The sequence below is a fragment of the Micropterus dolomieu genome, linkage group LG11 (genome assembly GCF_021292245.1).
Source record: "Micropterus dolomieu isolate WLL.071019.BEF.003 ecotype Adirondacks linkage group LG11, ASM2129224v1, whole genome shotgun sequence".
Lineage (NCBI taxonomy): Eukaryota > Metazoa > Chordata > Actinopteri > Centrarchiformes > Centrarchidae > Micropterus > Micropterus dolomieu.
In genome coordinates this window covers 7370978-7392947 of record NC_060160.1, presented here as the reverse complement: position 1 = coordinate 7392947, position 21970 = coordinate 7370978, and the positions used below count along the sequence as shown (strand labels likewise).

At 38.9% G+C, this 21970-nt stretch overlaps 2 protein-coding genes across 8 annotated transcripts in view; one reads left to right on the top strand and one right to left on the bottom strand.

Moving 5' to 3' along the window:
- Positions 1–10970, bottom strand: part of atl1 (atlastin GTPase 1) — a 15060-nt gene extending 4090 nt beyond the window's left edge. Inside the window, exons 1-14 of one of the 3 annotated variants that reach the window (XM_046062316.1) lie at positions 10695–10970; positions 8824–9064; positions 6864–7114; positions 6445–6579; positions 5970–6074; positions 5243–5293; positions 4858–4914; positions 4478–4570; positions 4159–4297; positions 2874–3001; positions 2577–2633; positions 2149–2220; positions 1613–2044; positions 71–85 (exon numbers count right to left, since the gene is read on the bottom strand). In XM_046062316.1, coding sequence (XP_045918272.1) covers positions 71–85; positions 1613–2044; positions 2149–2220; positions 2577–2633; positions 2874–3001; positions 4159–4297; positions 4478–4570; positions 4858–4914; positions 5243–5293; positions 5970–6074; positions 6445–6579; positions 6864–7114; positions 8824–8857 — 1569 coding nt within the window. In that variant the 5' untranslated portion in view covers positions 8858–9064; positions 10695–10970. The remainder of the gene's footprint in view (positions 1–70; positions 86–1612; positions 2045–2148; positions 2221–2576; positions 2634–2873; positions 3002–4158; positions 4298–4477; positions 4571–4857; positions 4915–5242; positions 5294–5969; positions 6075–6444; positions 6580–6863; positions 7115–8823; positions 9065–10694) is intronic. The other 2 variants (XM_046062317.1, XM_046062319.1) reach the window with 2 other exon arrangements.
- map4k5 (mitogen-activated protein kinase kinase kinase kinase 5) overlaps positions 10583–21970 on the top strand; it is a 36264-nt gene continuing 24876 nt past the window's right edge. For 3 of the 5 annotated variants that reach the window (XM_046062288.1, XM_046062283.1, XM_046062282.1), the window contains exons 1-4: positions 10583–10991; positions 11423–11655; positions 16421–16478; positions 21055–21145. In XM_046062288.1, the coding sequence (XP_045918244.1) occupies positions 11557–11655; positions 16421–16478; positions 21055–21145 (248 nt within the window). In that variant the 5' untranslated portion in view covers positions 10583–10991; positions 11423–11556. Of the gene's footprint in view, positions 10992–11422; positions 11656–13008; positions 13048–16420; positions 16479–21054; positions 21146–21970 lie in introns of all 5 variants that reach the window. The other 2 variants (XM_046062285.1, XM_046062284.1) reach the window with 2 other exon arrangements.

Here is a 21970-nt window from a genome sequence, read left to right as displayed (position 1 = left end):
TGAAAGTCCCAAAATATTCTCTTACTATCACTGCCTTTGTAACTATTCCCACTCGTATTGCTTCACTTACCTCATTTGTGCTCCCCTGCAGAGCCATTAAAAAGAAAAAGAAAATATAGTGTGAGCACATACATGCATATATATAAATAAAGCATCTTCAATACCAGTTCATTATTGCTGTAACACTGATTTAAAGAAGATTGCTGCCCTCTAGTGGTTAAAAGAGACTGTATCACCTAGATGTGTGCTTGAGTGTACAGTATTTGTCTTTACTGTCCATATTGCACCCTAGTTGATTTTTTTGTTGATTAATTGATTAGTCAATTGAAAGGAATTGGAATTGAAAGGACCTAGCATCGGTTTTTATAATTGTGTAATTGATTAATTGAGAAAATAACCAGCAGAATATGTGCTGAAAATAGTTATTGACCATAATGTTGACATAACCAAACACTTTGATGGCTCCATGATTTAATTAAGTTTACAGTTTGTGATTCCTCTTCATCCATTGTGAGTAAATCAGCGTTCTTCCATCACTGGTAAACAGACAGGATTTGTTTCATTGTCATTTAATGCGTATCTTAAATCAATAGATAGTACTGAAAGGATTAGTCCATTCATCAAATTGCAAGCTATTGTGATTATCAATCATTTAAGTCATTAATCTCATTTCAGCTTCTCAAATGGAGAGATTTGCTGCTTTTCTTTGTTTAACATTGTTGTAAAGTGAACAACAAACAAGCCACCTTGAGAAGTCACAATCACTCTGGAAACTTGTGACAGACATTTGTTACTTTTTGTGACAATATATAGACTAATCTATTTTTTTAAATAATTGACATAGTGAAAAATTAAAGTTAGATACAGCTGTATATTTAGAATAGATTACTGCATGCTTTTCTACAATCCTCTTATGACAAATGGAGATAATTTTTTTTTTTTGTTCAAAATGCAGCAGCCAGACTCCTAACTGGACATTTGATATTTCAAGATTAATTCTGATATAATGATTTTAAAGACCACCTTCTGAACGACAAAACCCTCAATAGATTGGCACAGTTTTGTATACAGCGCCTGATATTAAACCATATATACCAGTACATCTTCAATGCTCTGTAAGTGCTCGATAGCTGGACTGTTATAGTGATTTTAACTCAGTTGAGAATTTTAAATCCAGTCCCAAAACACACATCTCTCTTTAATATGGCTCTTGCAAGTCTACATGTTGTGCAAACATACAGTCTCCTGTAAACTTATTTTTCACTTGAAGTAGTCACCTACTTAAGATCTGTTGATATGTTAATTTCTCTTAATGTTTTTGTGTTGGAGGACCCCCTTGAAAATGAAATTGTGTTTGGGGGGGGGGCGGTATTTAATCTGTATATTTTGTGTATCTATGTTTGTCTGTATGTGGAAATGCCAATACTTGCATGGCTGTGCACACATAAAGATGTTTTTATAATTGTTTATTGTGTGCAAAGACTCTTGCTGGTGATTTTGCATTATTAATGAAATTAACTTGAACTTGATGATTATTAATTCAAATATTGATTAAGTTAGACAGCCAGATTTGTTCTTAACTTCATTAATGTCTATGTCTTTGTTTAATTACCTGGTCCCAGAGTGCACCGGCCACCTGATCGATGACGGCACCGAGTTCTCTGTATTCCCCAGAGTACCGGATGTAGGCCCAGGTGCAGAGAGTGATCAATGCCAGACCCAGGATCATGTTACACAAGCTGGCAATGATGTCCACGCCCACAAAGCCTGTGATGCCTGCGGCCACGTACATGACAAAGATGACCACGAACAGGGTGGCCGGCGTGCGGGCTGCGTGGAAAATGTTCTTGGAGTCATTGTGCTTGATGTACTGGACAAACACCTCGTCAATTTCTCCCTCCAGCTGCTGCAGGTAGCGGCGGCTGAACTCCTCGCCTCCCATCTTCTTCACTCCCCGAAAAACCTGCAGTGCCTCCTCTCTGATGGCGCTGTGTCGGGCCTGCAGCTCGCTGGGGGCCAGGAAGGGCCGGTCACCCCCACAAACCTGGGAACGAGGAGAGGGAGAAGGAGAGGGTTAATTTAGAAGGATTCGACAGATGGTGGACAGTTTGAGATTTTCTTGAAAATCAGGTTTACATTTCCACTTACCCCCTCCATTTTCTTGTTGTACAGATCCTTTGCAGCCGCTACTGCTGCCAAATTATTGGCTTCTGCTGTGGCCTGTGAGCAAGCAGATGGAAATACAGTGATTTTAAGGTAATATTAGGTAAGACAAAATAAGAGGAACTTTATTGATCCGACACATGGAAATGTGTCAGCAGAAGTACAAGAACAGATGCTTAGAAAAGTAACTTTAAAAACTTTTAAAAACTAGAATACTACATATATACATGTATACAAATACAACATGAAAATACTATATACACCTGTGGATGTACTCTTAAGTCTCAGTTAGCAATGTGATGATCCATTGTGATGAACATAAATTGTAACGTTAAAGTGTATTGAGACAAAGGAAGTTGCAATTAAACATGAAATACAAACCTTCTACTAGAAAGACCATGAATAAAATGTACCTGCAGCATGGATTTTGGATGTGGCAGCTCTTCACCTTGGTATATTTTGATGTATGCCTGAAAAAAACAAAGGCATGACAAAAAGCATTAAAAGTAACAGGACTGGTTAAATCATCAGGTAATATAAATTTGTTGGATTGAGTCACAGCCTCGTGCAGAAACTCAGAGTTTAACAGTTACTAATATACGTAACAAAAGACAGACTTTTAACTATAAAGATAAAATACCTCAAAACCAATATCAATATTCAAAGAAACTACAGTGTTGGCTCATATTAACGGGGTCCTTTGTTCTGACCTTGAAGTACTCCACCAGTCCTCTGCAGGTGATTTTGCTGCCATTGATCTCCTTCACATCGATGTTACGAGGACTGAGGAGCCAGGGGACCAGAACCTTCAGGTTGTTCAAAAAATCGCCATCGATCTCTAAATGGGAAAGAGAGGAAACAGCTGGTGAGGGTATACAGTCTGTGATGAAATTCAACAGTGGTTGCTAAATTATATCCAGTTTGTGGTGGTACACGCAGTAGTCCAGGAAAATAAACGGATAAGATCAGCAATTCAGAGCAGCACAAACTGTGAGACACAAAACAGCTTGTTTTCTCCCGGGTGCTGTTTCTCCCAAACTCCAGTGCATCACCTGCTCCTGGACAATTCATAATTGAAAAAACTCAACCCTTTCATATTTTTAGCTATTTCTAGAATTTAGGCAGTTATTTAGATTTTTAGTTTATGGCTGCAATGGATTGGCGACCTGTCCAGGGTGTGACCCTCCTTTCGCCCGGTGCCAGCTGGCATTGGCTCCAGCCCCCCACGACCATGTACGCAGGATAAGCGGTTGACAATGGATGGATGGATGGATGGATATGTGTTTATGATACTAATAAAAGTACTAATGCCTTATATATTTTGCAACCTGGCGGATCCTACCTCAGAACCAAACGGCCAAATTCATTTGTTCTTCTTATTCATACAAGTTTATTGTAAATAGTACATTTGTGCAGTACCTACACTCAAATATTCCCTATTTACACCATTTCAGATTCTACACATCTGACTTTTTATCAAGACTAAAAGTCTACAGCCCTGCTAACATGCTCACATTGACAATACAAACACACTGATGTTTACTGATTAACAACAGTGCTTGTTAATCATGTTAGCATGCTAACATTAGCACTAAACACAAAGTACAGCTGAGGCTGATGGGAATGTCTTTAGTGCTTGCAAGTACTAAGTCCAAAATCAAAGTACTGTATTGGACAATTCAAATTTTTGACCGGATGATAGATGAAAGGTCATGGGGTTGCCGAAGTTATTAGAATCTATCCTATTGGGAAACATTTATGTCTGTACCAAATGTCATGAGAATCCCTCCAATAGACTTTTCACAAAAAACAAAAATGTATGAGATTCATAAATCCTGTGTGTTGTAAATGTACTTTGCCAAAAGGTGTCTCATTGAAATGCTTTAAAACCTGACTTTGAAGATCACTTAAGTTTAGAAACCTTTGACCTTTGAATTCTGTGTTAATTTAAGACTGAATGAAATAATCACATGTAATAAGACAGAGGAAGTGTACCTGTAATTCTTCCATCAAAGTGTGGGTTGGTGGCCACTTTGAGGCCCGGGTGAGGCATCAGGAAACAGGAGATGTTGGTGAAGCAGGAGTGGATGTGTTTACGCACGTTCTGCAGCTCTTCGTGCTGGTTCTCTGAGATCTATACCACAAACATGACCGCATGTATCAGGTTTTAGACGTGCCTTAGTTAGGTTTAGTTAGCCTCATGTGGATCTGTACAGCGACTGTTTAAAACTGCCCTTTCACCATCACAGCAGAGAAAACTGACGTGACAGGACTGAAGATGAATTGACCTTCAGGAAAATGGGTGACAACTGACCTTCAGTCGCTTCTCGAGGAACTTCATGCCTCCCTCCTGTCCATAAGGAAACTCATATGGAAAGCTCCAGTCTCGAACGAGGAAAATCATGGACTATGGGGGGAAAAAGCTACCATGTGACACAAGGATGTGTGCATAAACAGTATAATTTATTTGTAGCAGTTTGAGTACCAGACAACTGTTCACTTTCAAATTATTTTCAGTGATTCAGTGACTTTCCACCACTTATTAAATTTCCTTACATAACAAACCTAAATACAATATTTCAAGATGCTTCAAACAAACACCAGTAATAATGTGTAAATGTCATTTCCTGACATTTGGATGCAATCAGCACAGTGTTGTAAATCCATCCAGCAAGAGAAAATGATGTACAGTACCTGGAATGGTTTGAGGAAAGTCTCCTCCATAGCTAGTCTGCCGTACTCTGTGAAAAGCTGAAATATAGGCAAAGGATAAGACAAAACCAGTGAGGATTTGAATGTTGTGATTAAGTACCACAGTCATTTTTATAAAAGACCAACAGGATTGTTTGGACCACTTGGATACTGAAGAAATTCTATGGGAGCACATAAATTCAAAAATCGAATACATCTATTAGTCTGTTAATCACAACCGGTGGGTTTAAATGGTATTTCTTCTGTTTCTGCTGTAAGTCAACACATAAAGCCAAATACTAATATGCATGTGTGGCTGGCAATAAGTGTTAAATCTGGATCTTTGAGCTCTCAATTATGCATTAGTGTTGCCACTTGACAACGTTACCTGCAAATGCTGAAGGTCATCCTCTTGTACATTCTGTGAGATGTTGTAAACCTGAAATAGATCATTAGTTTATAGTATCATTTCTTTAAAGCACTTAGTATGTAGTACATCTAATTATTAAACCATTCTTGAGTATGAAAAAAAGGAAAAAAACAGTCAATGAGCAAACAAGACAAAAAAATCTACAGCCATGATAGCAGTTCTGTGTGGCTGTATTTCGGTACAACAGTGTTTTGAGCTAAAATCATCGCCATGCTAACATGCTCACAATGGCAGTGCTAACAAGCTAATATTAAGCAGGTAAAATGTTTACCGTCTGAGTTTGGTGTTAGCATGCTAACATTTGCTAATAAGCAGTCAACACAAAGTATAGCTGAGGCTGATGGGAATGTCATTAGTTTTGCAAATATTTGGTCATAAGTATTTGACAAATTAAAATTTTGACCTGACGATGGCGCTATAGCAAAAATAAAGGGATCACCAGAGTGATTAGTCAGGAGATGACCAGTTAAGATTCGTTCTCTGGGGACCATGACCAAAATGTCATGGCAATCCATCCAACAGTCATTAAGATATAAGTCTTGACCAAAGTGTTACACAAGCTGACCGTCCCTAGAACTCTCTCTGACTAAAAATACAAACCTATATTCATTCACATAAATCTGCAATTATGCATAGTCTTTACTAAAGTAAAGCTGGGATTAGATCAAGGTGGAAGTTGCTGTACCTGCATGGAGCTTATCATGGTGCTCAAGGCGAATACAGTGGCTGAATCCCTCAGCGTTGACTGGCTGTCAAACGTGCCTTGTGTGTCCATTAGCAATACAGCGACCTGTGAAATGAAACAGACAAAGACACTGACCTGTGCTGCACAGTAGTCTTAACAATTCACATGCCTGTAATGCGCCGAGAAAAGTGATTGTAATAGAGTGTGTGTGTGTTTGTGGGGGGGGGGGGGGGACTAAAGATGCAGACTAAAGATGAGAGACATTTTGCTGATGTAGGCCAAAAAGAAGCTGGTTAGAAGTATTTGAATACAATAATGGCATCTTTACAGTTAACCGACCAAAGTGTTGTTTTACTGAGCAGCTTCTAACTGTGAATGTGTGTAGGCTAACTATATAAATATAAAAAACCTTTGTACCAGGTTGTAATAGTCTACTCTGTCCAGCTACAGAATGGTATACATTCACAGACTTCACCTTTCTTCCATCTGGCTTGTCCACCAGGAAGACCTCACTCCAGATCTGGATCCCGGTGGTCTCCCTCTCTGAGCCCCCCCTCCAGGAGAAGCCGGTCAGAGGCTCGTCTGCATCTCCGAGCCAGCCTTCAGATGCCTAAGCACAATGGGTTTAGAAGTGTTAGTAGAATGGTTTAACTATCTTTTATTGTTTTTAATTAAATGTGGGAAATACCCCGAACCCTATAACCCTGACAAGATTAAATTTCTTTGAGACAATAAAATTACAGAATATGAGCAAAATATAAGACACTGGCAGCCTAATTACAAAATTAGTGGTAATTCTTTTGGTCAAACCCCAATATACAAAAGTCAAAATGCAGTCATCACATTTAAAGTTTACCTTTGAACACTCCAGATTGCACAGAACTAGATACTTACGTGGTTGTACATGTAACGCAGCATGAAGTCCATGAGGAAGGACTTGCCCTTTCGGAAAGCTCCGGCCACAGAGATGGCCACCACCTCACGGTCCCTGACCTCCTCCGCTAGCAGGATGCGGCTCAGAGCCGCCTCATCCAGCTCGAAGGTGTGGTCGTCTTTGACCAGCAGTACTTGCACAGGCCGGGCTCGTCCGTCTGGCTCCTCCTCCTCTGAGCTCCAGTCATATACATTTTTGTCACCGAGGGACCCTGGAGGACAAGACAGATGGGAAAAACATTCAAAAAATGTAGTAGGAAGAAAGGGGAAGATCCTTAAAGAGGGGGAAATTAACCTTAAATAAACATATTTTCAACTTTGAATATGGTTGCATGCAGGGAAATGATAATCTTGATGATAAGTACTTTGCCTGCTGATATTTATCTACATAATTACAGCACTAATAGCACTGGAAAGTCAACTACAATGTTACTATGTGAGCGAGAGAACATCCGGAATCTATTCACAGTGATACGTAGCAAATTTAGTGGTCCATTAAGGCAGGAAACAGGAAAGTTGAGTCCATTATTCCTTTCTGTTAGCCCCAGATCAATAGCACGCTTGTTAATTCTAATAACGAATCACGCCATGCTATCCATCCCATCTGTTTGTATCCAATGAGATCATGTGCATTCACAGCCTTTTTCCAGAGCTTTCCAGGCAGTGACTCAGTGTGTTTCCAATCTCTGCTGTCTCATGTAGAGTGCACAAGCTGCATGACCGTCCTGTTGCAAAGATTGGGAAGATTTTAGCTTCCAAATCCCGTTTATGCAATGTGTGATTTATGCTGCAACAAACTTGTGTCTCACCATGTACGCTCTGCAAAGCACAGAATTATTTCTGTGGTAAAAAATAAAATAAAAAATCCTCACAAATATAACTCCTTCCAGTCTGAGTGGCTGTGATGTTGATTTTGAAGATGTACTTGCAAATTAAGTATTACAAAAGAACTGTGACAGATCAAGGTGTAGCAGGCAAAATTTGGTAGCATGCTAAAAGATTAATGCAGGGTGCCAAGAATGCACAGTGAATAATTTAAGGAGGAATCATCCAAGGTTTCGTCTCCGGCTTGAAGAGGACTGTCAGTTTGACTTCACATCTCCTGCAAAGGCCTCACCCGGGCCAGCACGAGCCTGCCTGGTTAACCTGATCATGTTGCTGCTGCCCTTAAAACAACCGAAGACGTCAGAAGCACTGCCTGCTCAAAGTGGGTCAGACCAGATAAACTCTCTAATGACACACAGCAGCATTTTCCCCCTTTTCCTCATCCTTGATACACTCATTCAGTCCTTCTCGCAGGCCTGTATTTAAAGTTAACATGAGCCATAGAGTGATATCAGTGATAATTAGGATGCTGGTTATCATAATCATGGTGGTGGAGGTGATAATGATGATAGCAGTAATGATTGGTATAAACATGATTGTGATGAGAGTAGTGGAAAGCTATTTACTGATGCAATATTACATAATGTGATGCCAGATGCACCATACACCATCATAAGAGGCTCACTGTGATAAGCACAATAAAAGCAGAAGGTTATTTTCAGGCCTTTTGGGGCCTGGACTGCCCCATTAGAGTATTTCCTGTTTGCTGATTGTTGAAAACTACGGGTTTTAATGGTGAAACATATTTTTATATATTTTTTTAAAAAGCTGTTCGCTTATGCTTGATTGAGCTATATCCATGCTGTGACAAACTGCAAACGGTCTATGTCTCACTACCAGTAACATTACACATTACCAGGATCAAAATAAATAGACACTGGTCACAGTTTTGTCGAAACGAAAGCAAATCATTCTTGGTGGAGTCTAAAATAAACATCTAATTGGCTGCATTGCTCACACCCTCGCCTCGACAGGAATAAAAAATGTATGTGCGTCAAGGAAAGCATGAAATATCAAATATTGTACGTACACTCACCCCAGCTGTCTCTGTCTTTACGGTGCTTCGCCATAATACTGTCCTTATAACCCTCTGTTTGTCTGTTAATGAACGACCCTAGTCGGTAGTCATGGGTGTCGGGGGTTGGGAGGATGCCCTAGCTCCACCAAAACGATGCTCGTATCGCAGAAGGATGATGGAGCTTTTATTCCCAGCGTGATGCAGGGCTCAGTCATGTAACGTTAGTCCAGGGGGCGCTGTTGTCTGTTGTTCCTACGTACTGTAAAGAAGCGGCTAAAATTAATTTGGTTCGCACATAATTTGGTTCGGACATAGTGTTAAAATGAGTGCAGCAACCGAGAATGTTAAGTATGGGTGTTACAACTAGCGTCAAGTCTCTTTCATTCCGTCTGAAACTAAATGTTCAGCCTCCATCAGTAGGTGGCGGTAAGCACAAAGAGACAGGAACACATGCTGCATTCGCGTACTATCGGAAAAACAACAGAAATTACTATACTGGTATGTAGGACTTAATGGTGGTCTTATTAAAATCTTGAGTAAAACCAGTGGTGGAATGTATCTAAGTACATTTACTCAGATAAAATAATTTTGTAATACTTGAGTATTTCCATTTTATAATACTTTTAGAGGTGCATATTGTTCTTTTATACTACACTACATTAATTAGACAACGTTTTTCTGCTAGTTACTTTGAAGATTACGAATTACTAACAAAACGTAGGATCTTATAAAATACTAATAGTAATTTAAATTTGCCCCACCTCAACGCACTTCACAAGCAAAATACAAATTATACATTAATGCGTCAGTATTATCAATCCATTAATGTAATAAATAATAAAATGATTAGTACAGCCCTGCGATGGACTGGCGACTAGTCCATGGTGTTCCCTGCCTATTAATACTTCCTTACTTGTTAGATATTGAATGCGGGAATGTTTTTACAGTGATAGTTTCCTTATTTTATTAGTAATTAAAAGTACTTCTACCACCACTAGTAAAAGTAGATACAACAAATTAAAGAAATACCCCATTACAAGTAAAAAAGTTTGCATTCAAAATTCTATTTAAGTAAAACTACAGAAGAAGGAGGCACTGTGCAGGCAAAATAGTCTCTGTCAAAAGTATATTATTACTGAATAATTAACATGTAAGCAGCATTTTAATGTTGTAGCTGGCCAAGGTTGAGCTTATTGTACCTATTTTATTATGTGTGGGTAGTTAATTTACTGTATGACCATGCATTATATTTTCTATTCTATTCTATTCATTCTAGGGTTTTAAAATCCTAATTGGCAAAGTAGGCTACCAAAGGAAGTGGGCTAAAAAGTATAGTATTTCGTTTTAATGTAGTAGAGTCAAAGTACAACATAGCAGAAAATTTAAATACTCACGTAAAATACAAGTACCTAAGGCTTAATTATAGTAGTTGGGTAAATTTTAAACTTTTCACCATTAAACACTGAGCATGTCAGATTTTTCCCTGATCCTTGTGAAATGCATGGCCTGCAACCGAAACCCCTACAAGTAGGTTTGTGTAAAACAATTTACAATAACTGTCAAATTCAATTGCATTCTTGTTATGCTACTGCCAAACTAAAAAAGCAATTCTCTATAGTTACACTTTTGTTTCATGCTCCCTGTTGTAATTATTTCACTATTACTTCCCTGACTGTGGGACCAGGCATTTTGCATTGTATTGATTTTTCTGTCGAGGCGTTGTGTTAGTCTTAAGACTGTTAGATGTCCCGAGGAGTTCTTGAACGCAACATCCTGTAACTGCGACTCCTCCGCAGAGATTAGCAGTAAGACTGTTGCTTTTTTCCGGGCAATTTTTTGTTGTTGAATAAATTTTATGAGTAATACTTCACAATATTAATTTAGTTTACCGTCAATCTTTTACACACGAGTCGGAGACTTCTCTGAAACTGTCAGCAGGGGGAAATGACAGGTCAACGGCTAAACTTAATGCGAGGACTGAACGCGGCTGTAACGTCTGTGCTGCCGTTGCACTGAAAGAGACCGGATCGAACAGCAGCACACAACTGAAGTTTATTAGTTTCCTCCATAACAAAAGGGACGTTTTTCCTCTCTGTGTGTTTATTCGACGCCATCGTACGGTTAAAGGCCCCCGAAAAGATTTAAAATGCAAGACGTGCTCATCAACAGCATTTGTATTGTAAAAGGTAGGCACGGTTGAAGTTAGAACCAGTAGTGACGCTAAGTTAACCTCTGCTAATAGTTAGCATTAGCTGTTAGCTGACTTGCCTGGATGCTAAAGCCCCTAACTCACCCTATCATAGTAATGTTAAACCGGGCTCTGGCTATTTGCTGGAGTGACCAACAGTGTACATGTTAACGTTATTTACAAGCTAATGTTATTTTAGTGGTCGTTGCTTTGTTATTTGAGCTAAGTAACTTTAATTTTAGTTGTAGTTGAGAAACAGGCTAAGTTGCTGTTGACAGATGTCACACATTGTGCCAGAATATCAATGTCCTCATCTGTTCTGTTGCTGTTGGCGCATAAGATTACATGTTGCTGGTTTTTATTAAAGTTACTTTAAGGTGTTTTTTTTAACACTTTCTTCCCCAAACTTTAATTATGTTTCTCCATCAGGACATGGAGCACGGAGAAGGACTGTCTGAATAACAGCGATCAGGATTATATACTATTCGGCACCGTTGCTTCATCAAACCACCGCTTCCAGATTTGATCAACTAAATGTAAAGGATCTTTTGGTTCAAACTACCATGGCTAAGCCAAGCGGTGAAATCCAGAGAAGGAACCCTCAGCATGACTTTGAGCTCATTCAGAGGGTGGGAAGTGGCACATATGGAGACGTGTACAAGGTAAAGTGAAGTTTTTTGTTCCCACAGCCTGTCACCAGATCTGGAGATACCTTGGCATGTGGCAAGCACATTTGACAGTAGCTTTTGAATGAGGGCCAAGTTCTACATCCATTGCTATAATCTTCAGCTACAGAAACAACTGTAGTTGATACCACATTGCATAAGGAGCTAAGGGTGGTAATCGAATTGTAACTTACCTTACTGTACTGTCACCTGAAATAAGCTGGGCAATTTATTTATTGTGAGATATAAAACAGTGTTGTTTAGAGCTGCACCGTTTGGTTTATTGATTGATAAGTTGAAAAATAAGTCATCTACCACTGTTTTTGTAATTGATTCATTTATTCAGTGAAATGCTTAACATTTGCAGGTTCCAGCTTCTCAAGCATGAGAATTTACAAAAATTTTTTGGTCATATATTATTGTAAATCAAATATATTTGGAATTTGGACTATAGATCAGACAATTCCAGCAATTTGAACATGTCGCTTTGGGAAGCTATGATGAGCATTTTATTCTATTTTTTAACATTTCATCGACTAAACAAAGTAATTGATCAAGATTATAGTCTGCAGAATAATCAGAAATGTAAATAATAATTGCAGACCTACTATTGTATTTGATTTTGGTTTCAGTAATATTGTGCAGTTGTCTTTTCCTGGTTGTGCTGGCTGCATTATAGTTAACTGAAACAATTTCCTGAACTCGTTTGACTGTTCAGCCTGAGTGAAATGAACAGTGAATGCTTGTCCATTTCCACATCAATTTGTCTATTTGTGGTGGAGACCATGTCACCCATCCCTAGTCTAAAGCAACAGTATTAAATCAGCTGTAGGCATACCCCAAAGTGGATATTTGCTTACTGTCCATTGTTGAGTAATGTTGCTTCTATTGAACATAGCTCTTAATATTGATGTGCAGGCCATAATCAGATACATATTGCCAGACTATCTATCTAACTAGACTGGAAAAAGAAGAACCATTCATGTACTATATTTATTTGCAGTTTCATCCAATTTTTTACCTCAGATACCTCAGATGAAACTATGTAAGAGTGCAGTCATTTCCCCTCACAGACGGCAACATTTGCAATCATTCACACACCTCTGTCTCATAGCAGCTCAAAAGATTTCAATCTGTGGACAGAAAATAAATTCATATTACCAAGTTATATTATTACATAAAATTTTACTTCATGGCTATGTTAGTATCAAGTAGGTGCAGTGTTGAAGGAGAGTTACTGTAGGCGAGATTGTAAATTCTTCATTGGCATGTACTGGAGCGATACATGGCACTGTGCTCCTGTAAATTTGCACAAAAATGTTATCTGTTTTGTTTTTTGTTTTTTTTCAGATATGAGAAAAATGGCAATCAAAAGAAAGTCTAAACAAGGTAGTTCATCCAAAGCTGCCCATTGGCTGCAGCGGTGTGTGTTTTGCTAGAGAATGTTCTTGTTCATCCATCTGCCGCCGATAAACAGACGACCCATCTGATCCAGAGTGTGATAGTTCAGGCAGCGTGTCAGGGTCCCTCTCCATACAAAGCCTCTCTGGCCAGCCCCCCACCCGCAGACAGGCCACCGGTGGAATGCTGCGCCTGGTATTCTCCCACAGCTTGCAGGCTGACGGCTGCAGGGCTGAAATATGATCAGGCCCCTGTCTAAACATGCGTTTCACTATGGGTGTGTTCTAGGTCCCACTGACAGAAGAAACACCTCAAATTGGGAAAAGTCCTCCTTTAGCCTGCTGTGCTCAGTTGAATTTTAATGTGCACAGCATTTATTGCCTTGAATGATTTATTACATCTGATTATTATTAATTTGAGAATCCCATGCTTATTTTTTATTACTGGTGATTTATTTATCTTCATCAGACCCTTGGCTCTCATTTGTTGTTATAATGTCACTTTATATGCTGAAACGTTTTGAATCAGTACTTTTAAAGAGTTATTACACATTATGTACCTAACGCTAATTATTTGTACAAGGGAGTATGAAATGGAACAGATAATTTCTGCAGAAAGTCAGTGATGTAGGTTAGTGGAGTACTGATACTGGCTCTGCCTCTGTCACTGTTTGTGTCAAAGAAGGAACCAAGGAATCCGGCACACTGTCAGTCACTTGTACTCACTTTATTAACTATATTTTGGTTTAGAGTTTTAAAGATTTCTTGGTCCTACACACTTCAAAAAGCCTTTATAGTGTGCAAGAACTTACTTGTAAAAGTTGGAAATATTTTCCTAGTTATTGTTAGGTTGTTGTCTAACATTCTCACTCATGTTAGTGGATCCGTAGATCTATGTAGACACCTGTTTTTCCCTCAGTCTGACACCTCTTTAGAGGTCTGTTACATGCCAGACTGCTCATTCCTTTGGTTAAAGGTTTTAAAGCTGTGTCATCTGCAACATCCCATATTTGAACATTCAGATCAGAACTTCCCCTTTCTGGGTTTAATTCTCAGGTTTGCTTTAGCCACTTCAGGAAATGTAAAGCTAGACACAGGTTGTAAGCATGTTTGTACCATAGTACAGTACACTTCCCTGTGTGAAATATTTTTTTTGTAAAATAGTTTTCTGTTATGTGTTTGTGTGCAGGACAAGTTTTAAGCTTTGTGTGGTATGCTTTTTAGGTATATGTATGAATCACCAGCACATTCCCTGTGTTGACGGTTTTATGGTTTACGGTTGATTTAGCTGCTCATCCCTTCTCTTCACTCCCACAGATTAGGGTGCATCCCGTCTTGACCTGGATTTGAAAGTCAGTGCAACCTACTTTAAGACAGAAACGATGGATAGATATGTTTTTAAATCAAATGCAGTTGAGATGTTGGAATAATAAAATATCAAACTGTAAAAATGGTACAGCATAATAAATATACAGCAGAAAGAAAAAGAACATCACAAATGAACAAAATTATGCAACTCTTAAGATTAAGATTATGCAACTATGAGACTAAATCACGAGTCATCTACAGCAGGAATATTTAAAGGTTTACTGTCATAGTTCAGCTTCTCCCTGCTTACTAACGATGCCCATGGGTTGAACTAATGACCTCTGGTGATACTTCTTTAAGCAGACTTCAGGTTTTTAGTTGGTCTAGTGTGAACACATAGCAGAGGTAACTGGTTTGGCATTGCTTACATTAATGATGTTGAATCTGTCTGATGGAGGTGCTTCTGTTCGTATTCCACAGTTGAATGTCTTCACTCCACTTCTCTCAGAAGCGAAAGGATCATCCAAATGACATTTATTGGTTTAATGCTTATGTAGGCCAAAACTGTAAAGGATGTCCAATCACAATACAGTTTCATGGTCAAAACGTTATTTTGATTGATCTGCTAATTATTTTAATTTAGTTTTAAAATAATAGTGAAAAACACAAAATATTGAAAAACGCCAATCACAAGTTCCAAGAGCTCAAGGTAACATCAGCAAATTGCTTTTTTAGTCTGACCAACAGTCTTAAACAGTTCCTGTTGATTGTTTTCCTCAATTAATCAAGTAATCTTTTGTTCAGTGGGGGTGTTCATGGCACAGAGGATAAGGCACATGCCTTGGTGTGAGACCAGGGTTCGACTCTACCTGCAACACATCCACCAATAACAAAAAAACCCTAGTCGGTTCAGGGGCGTGTGACATCTGACACACACTCACTGACCACTTTTATTAAGTAGGGTTGGAGCCCCTTTTTCCTTCAGAACTGCCTTAATTATTTGTAGTGTAGTACTTTCAACAAGGTGTTGGAAACATTCCTGAGGGACTTTGATCCGTATTGACATAATAGCATCACACAGTTGCTGCAGATTTGTCGGCTGCACATCCATGATGCAAATCTTCTGTTCCACCACATCCCAATGGTGCTCTACTTGAGTTCTGGTGACTGTGGAGGCCACTGGAATGCAGTGAATTCATTCAAGAAACCAGTTTGAGATGATTTGAGCTTTGTGTCAAGTAGTAGTCATACAAGGCAGAATGGATCCATACGCCAAATTCTGAACCTACCATCTGAATGTCGCAGCTGAAATCGAGACCAGGCAACGTTTTTCCAATCTTCTGTTGTCCAATTTTGGTGAGCCTGTGTGAATTGTAGCCTCAGTTTCCTGTTCTTAGCTCACAGGAGTGGCACCCAGGGTGGTCTTCTGCTGCTGTAGCCCATCTGCTTCAAGGTTTGACGTGTTGTGTGTTCTGAGATGGTATTCTGCTTACCTTGGTTGTAACAAGTGGTTATTTGAGTAACTGTTGCCTTTCTGTCATCTCCAACCAGTCTGCCCATTCTCCTCTGACCTCTGACATTAACAAGGCATTTTTGTCCACACCACTGCCACTCATTTTCCATTCTTTGTAAACCCTAGAGATGGTTGTGCACGAAAATCCCAGTAGATTAACAGTTTCTAAAATACTTGGGCTTTCTTCCCCATTCTGATACTCAGTTTTTACTTCAGCAAGTTGCCTTGATGCCTAAATGCATTGAGTTGCTGCCATGTGATTGGCTGGTTAGCTATTTGTGTTAATAAGCAATTAAATAGGTGTACCTAATAAAGTAGCCAGTGAGTGTACAGAGCAGTTTTAAGTCACTTTTGCGGCAAAATCTCACATTTCCCTGTGACAAATGTTTGTGACTTAAGTGAATGATAGCTGATGATTATTTTTGGGAAGGTCGACTAATGAAGCTGCTGTTTTGGAGCACAAGTTACGATTGAAGCAGTGATAGTAACAGTATTGTGACAAGTGTAGTCTTGCTGACAGTTGTGCTGTTGTGTCTTTCAGGCTCGAAACATTCAAACTGGGGAGCTCGCAGCTGTGAAGATCATAAAGTTGGAGCCAGGTAAGAGCGACCTTCTCATTTTCTCAGTTTTTCCCATCACAGTGAGCAAAGAAATATGTTTTGCGAGTTTTCGTCAGAGCCAAATAATAAGGACAAGTCTGGAAAATAAGTCTGGTATTTTCCAGGGTTTTTAGAGGTATGCACAAAAAGTACTAAAAAGACAGAAAAAATATTGTGTACAGTGCCAGTACTCATGACCCCAAATATTTATGTGCTCATAGAACCAGTGTTGTTTTAAATATTTTGATCTTTTTTATTTAAATGATGATCTTTAGTTTATAGATAGCCATGGTCCTGCACTCTGGTCAGTACCCAAAATAACATCTAAAGTCTGAAAAAACAAAACATTTCTTCCAACCGTATAATGATTTTTATATGATGACCTGGTGACAGAGGTCCGGAAGATCCAGATTAGTGGGATTACGATGACGGCTTTGTACAAGCGGCAACCAGACTGAGCTCAGCTGATAACGAGTCTGTGAAGGAAGAGATTCACTTCTGTTTTTCTCTTTCATTCATCATGTCACTGTTGGCTGGGAGTGAGAGCATGTGGGACTAGTGGAGTGTTTGTGTCTGAAGTTACACCTGGTGTTTTCCTCAGGTGTCATCTTGTTCTATAATTGAGCTGTAGTTTCAAAATGCATGTTTTTTTTCCCCTTTTTTCAACTTCCTGATACATCTCAGGAGGTCTTGAGCTTTTATTTAAGGCATAGACATATTCCGCTGGAATAGTAGGAGGAGGGGGGATTAGCGTGTGTGCACATGTGTGTGCGTGATGCCGAGGATCAGGGGTGCTTAGCTGTAAGATGGAAGAAAAGGCAGAAGAAGAAAAAAGGAAGCATTTCTCTTGAATGTTTGAGAATAAAAATTGTAAATCCACAATCTAGGGCTGCAAATTCAGATAGTTTTCATTATTGATTAATCTGCAGATAATTTTCTTGATCATTTGATTAGTTGTTTTTTCTATAACCAAAAAATAAAGGAAAAATTTCCTCACAGTTCCCCCAGACCCCAAGTTGATGTCTTCAGGTTTTATTTATTGAACAACAGTCCAAAACTCAAAGATATTAAATTTAGAATAATATAAAAGGCAGCCATTCCTCACATTGGAGAAGCTGCACAAGCTTTTTTGATTAAAAACATGACTTAAACAATTGATTATTTATATAATCAATAAAATAATTTCAACTCCAGCACACTCACTGGTCTACATTCTTAATAAATATCATTTGTGCAAACTCAAAAGGTAAAATATTAATTAAAAAAATAAAAATACAGAAATAATTCACAGATGAAGAGTAAAAATGGGCATGCACTACATCATTTGCAAAGCCCTGGGTAGGTATTTGTATTTGCTGTGTTCATATTTGCTTTGTCTTTTTTTAAATCAAAAGAGGATTAACCCAGCTCAAGCTGTACTGTTTAAGCAGGACTCACTTTACCTTTCCCCCTTTGCAAAAGTCGCTCCTTTCTGTACTTAAGGGAAACAGCTTCGGGTGGACCACAGAATCAAACAGGTTTGACCGGGAGGAGTGACTCTGTTATGCAGCAAGGGACAGAGAGAGAAAGGAGATGGGAGTGGTGAAGTCCTCTGGCTGCAGGGGTGCTCTAATGCACAGAGCAGGTTAATCTGATAAGTTGGATGTGCATGACCATTGAAGACCAAATTAGTGTTTGGCTGTACTCGCTGACTATTGAGCGGAGAAAGAAGAAAAGTTTCTTTTTTTTTCTTTCACTTGTTGTACAAACTTTTTGTAGCAAATTCTTTTCAACACTCTGACGTCATCTCACTATACCTCTTTTCTTCATCTGCAGTTTTTGTTTTGATGTTGTTACTGTTCTCAAGAAGCTGGCACCAAGTGGCATTTTCCTCTTAAATTCTGCTGCAAGCCATTTGGGTGTGGAACAATGTCTTGCATCCTGCATGCAATTACATTTATTTTCTATAAGCTGTTACAACAGATGCAAAAGCAGAAACTTTTTGAAGAGTTTTCAAATCTCCATGGATCACCTCGGATGGTTTCATTTTTAAACTTATTTTTTGTCAAATATGCAATTAAACTGACACCCATCAAAACATATTCATGTGAGGCTGTTCAACACTGAATAACAGGCCGAATTGAAACTTTTAGAGTGAGCAAGGATGTGTACATTCAGAGAGCAGAGGGAAGCTCTCAGTCAGAGAGGAAGTGGCTACGTTTTAAGGCCTCAACATGCCAAGAAGAGAAGATTGTTTTGTTATGCTTTTTTTTTACCAAGCTCAGAGCCATGTCACTGAAATTACCCTTGCTCAAATATTTGTGGCTCCTTGAACATTTTCCTCTCTGTCAACAGATATCTTGAAAATGTTTGCGATCAACAGTAGTTCCCTTCTAATGTGAAAATGACACTAAATAAAATAACACTGTAATTACAGATGTAGTAATATGTAATTTTAACCTAACTGAGTTCCTCAAAGTGTGACTTTCTCTTAACATTTTATAATGTGGCGAACAACAAAGACTGTGGGAAATTGTCACATTCGTCATCATTAAAGCTGTGTGTTGAAGCTGTAAAGCAAAGAGACATTCAGTCCATCCTCATGCCACATTTAATTTTTACAGATTCAGACTGAAAATTATTGGCACTTCACCATAGCCTCTGTTTACATTCTTGAGCATACTGAATTTATTCTTGTTACAAACTTGTCAAGCATCTGTAACGAGAATAATAAAAAATGGGCTTGATTAGCTTCTAGGAATAAATCACAGAAGCCGAGTCTCAGACAGACTCTGTCAGGGTGCTGAGTAAATGAGGGGAATCTAAGGATTTAAGTTGGATGTATATTCCACTCACTGTATAAATTGCATATTCATAAAACATCCTACCACTGGTGACTCGCACTTCACTTAACGTTGCACAATCAACATTTCAGCTGGGTAAAAGCTGAAATATTTTTTGTGTCATGTCTCCTCCCCTTGATTAATGAATAATAATTTTTGTCAACAAATCCCACGAAAAGACCAAGATACTTTCTAATTTAGCTACTCCACCCTTTAGCACTCATCACTAAGCCCATTGGATTCTATTGAAGATTTAAATCTCTAAAGGTAATAAATATATAGTTTTGTTTTAAGGGCTCAGTAATGTGACACAACATAGTTTTTTGTAAACATTTCTCAGACTGGAGTAAGCAATGCATTTGTTGGGGACTACTTTCAGATTCGGATCAATGCACCTTTGGTGCTGTAGTGGCTAGTCAATACTTTTTGGACAATAATGGAGCTCTGTGGAAAGAAATGTGATGTTTCTAATATACTGAACAATTCATTAGGGACGCAGGTATAAAGCTATAGTTGAGACATCTACTAGTTTTGTTATCTCAAGTCTTCTGATATCATTAAATACCCACATAAGTAGCTGGGTAGAAATTCAAAGCTAATGGAAATTCACTGGTTTGTTGTTTATCAGCGGGATAGTTATACACGTGTTTGCATTCCAACCAGACTCTTAATTCAGACTCACGTGAGAGCCTAACCCCTCCCAGACAGACTGAAAACAGGACTGCTGCAGGAGATTGCCTGACTGGGTGCAAACTGTTTGTGTACTCAGAAAAGCCTCTGTGGTCCAGAATATATATCCATTTACCATGTTTACTTCCAAAGTTCAAATGCCCCTGTATCACTTTAATTAGGCTAGACCACAAGCCACCTGGTACAGTGTTTAGAGCTGCAGGGTATAGCACGGTGCAGGTCAAGAACTTGTTTTTGTCTTCAGGTCACAGCTAGTAGTTATGGCCAATATTTGCTAGGCTTATAGGTGAGCAGAACTTACATGCTTAACCTTAAGCAGAAAAAAAGATTCAACAGGAATTTCCACCGCAAGTAATGTGCAGCTTTTTGGCAGGGATTGTATCCATTAAATGAGCATAACCTGGACTGATGCCTTTGATGACAGTCTGTTGATAGAACACTGAAGCTGGCAGAGTCTGGTAGATCTTAACCTCCTGTTAATGTATTCCAGGGCCGTGTCCCTGCTCAATTGGGAGCAGCTGGGCTTACATATTTTTGTCTTCTTACTTCCTACTGGTCGGATGTGTTCAAGTTCTCTGCTGATCTGGAGCCTGGGTATTAGTCTATACCACATAAACTTAAGTACAAGGTGTTCCTTCTGTTGTTATTGGCTGTTCTATAACCTTCTGTATTTACACAGATATGAAATATCGAATCATACAGTCAGGGGGAAATAATGGAAGCCTTTGTTCTGCGGTTTTGAGTTTGGCAAAGTAAAAGGAAAGATATAAGTTTTTCTTAAAATCTAAAGTTTAGGGCTTGCACAACCTTTGTATCATCTGAGATACTTTGAGTGGCGATTTTTGTCGAAGATTTCAAATTCAAGGTTTTTTTTCTAGTGTCAAAAACATTTTTAACAACAATTTTATTGTGTGGGTTTTGTAGGTGTTGTAATTCCATGCTCGTAATCATCTTGTGAGTTGTTTATTTCCAAAATGGAAAATATTTCAGTTTTAAATGAAAAAAAAAGTCCCTGAAAATGAAAATATAACTTGTGTCTGTGTGATTTCTCTCTCTGTTTCCAGGGGATGACTTTTCCATCATACAGCAGGAAATCTTCATGGTGAAGGAATGCATGCACCACAATATTGTGGCCTACTTTGGGAGCTACCTGTGGTAAGAGCCAACTTAAAATACTCCTGCTTTGTCATTTTAAAGTCAATATTTTGTCTTCTCTCACAGCCAGTCCAAGGGATAGCATTCAGGGAATTCATATGTTACCGTCAAAAGGATTTAACGAGCTACTGCCTGAAACTCTCATGACGTATTTAATAACTTAGTCACACCTGTGTGTGAAAGTATGACTCAGGGGCTTCAACTGGCTGACTGGTGCTCTTCTGTGCCAGGATTCGGCTCTTATGTTTAATGGAACCCGTGTTTTGTGGCTGGTGTCTGAGAGGAAGAAGGGCCGGTCCGCCCACCAATGCCTTCGACTTCCAGCAGGTTTAACTGGAATAAAAGGCTCTGATCTGTTTAATAAGGCTGTTAGTACAGTGAGGTGCACGTCTTATCGCAGCAGGCATGTCTTGCACAGTCTCGCCACACAGAGCACAAATGGTTAGTGTAAAATGTTAATGAGCACAACCATGCATTAATTATTATAAAACTGGATTAATTTTATTAGAAGAACGACCGTTTTATTTGGGGAAGTTCACGTTTCCTTTCAGACCTGTTTACTGACCTAAAATCATTTCCATGTCCAGCTAAAAGATGTGAAAAGTAGCACAGATATGATTAGGAATCTGGGGCATCATACAATATCACTGCCTCTGCTGGCCAAGTGTCACAGTTTGATCACAGTCACACAGACTTATTTTTAGAGCGTTGATATAATTCTTCAAATTGCCCCTCTCATATTGAACATCCAGTACAGCTAACTACAGAAGCACTAACTTTTGTTTTTTGTTCACCTTTCTGCATAACTACATGTTGTTTATTCAC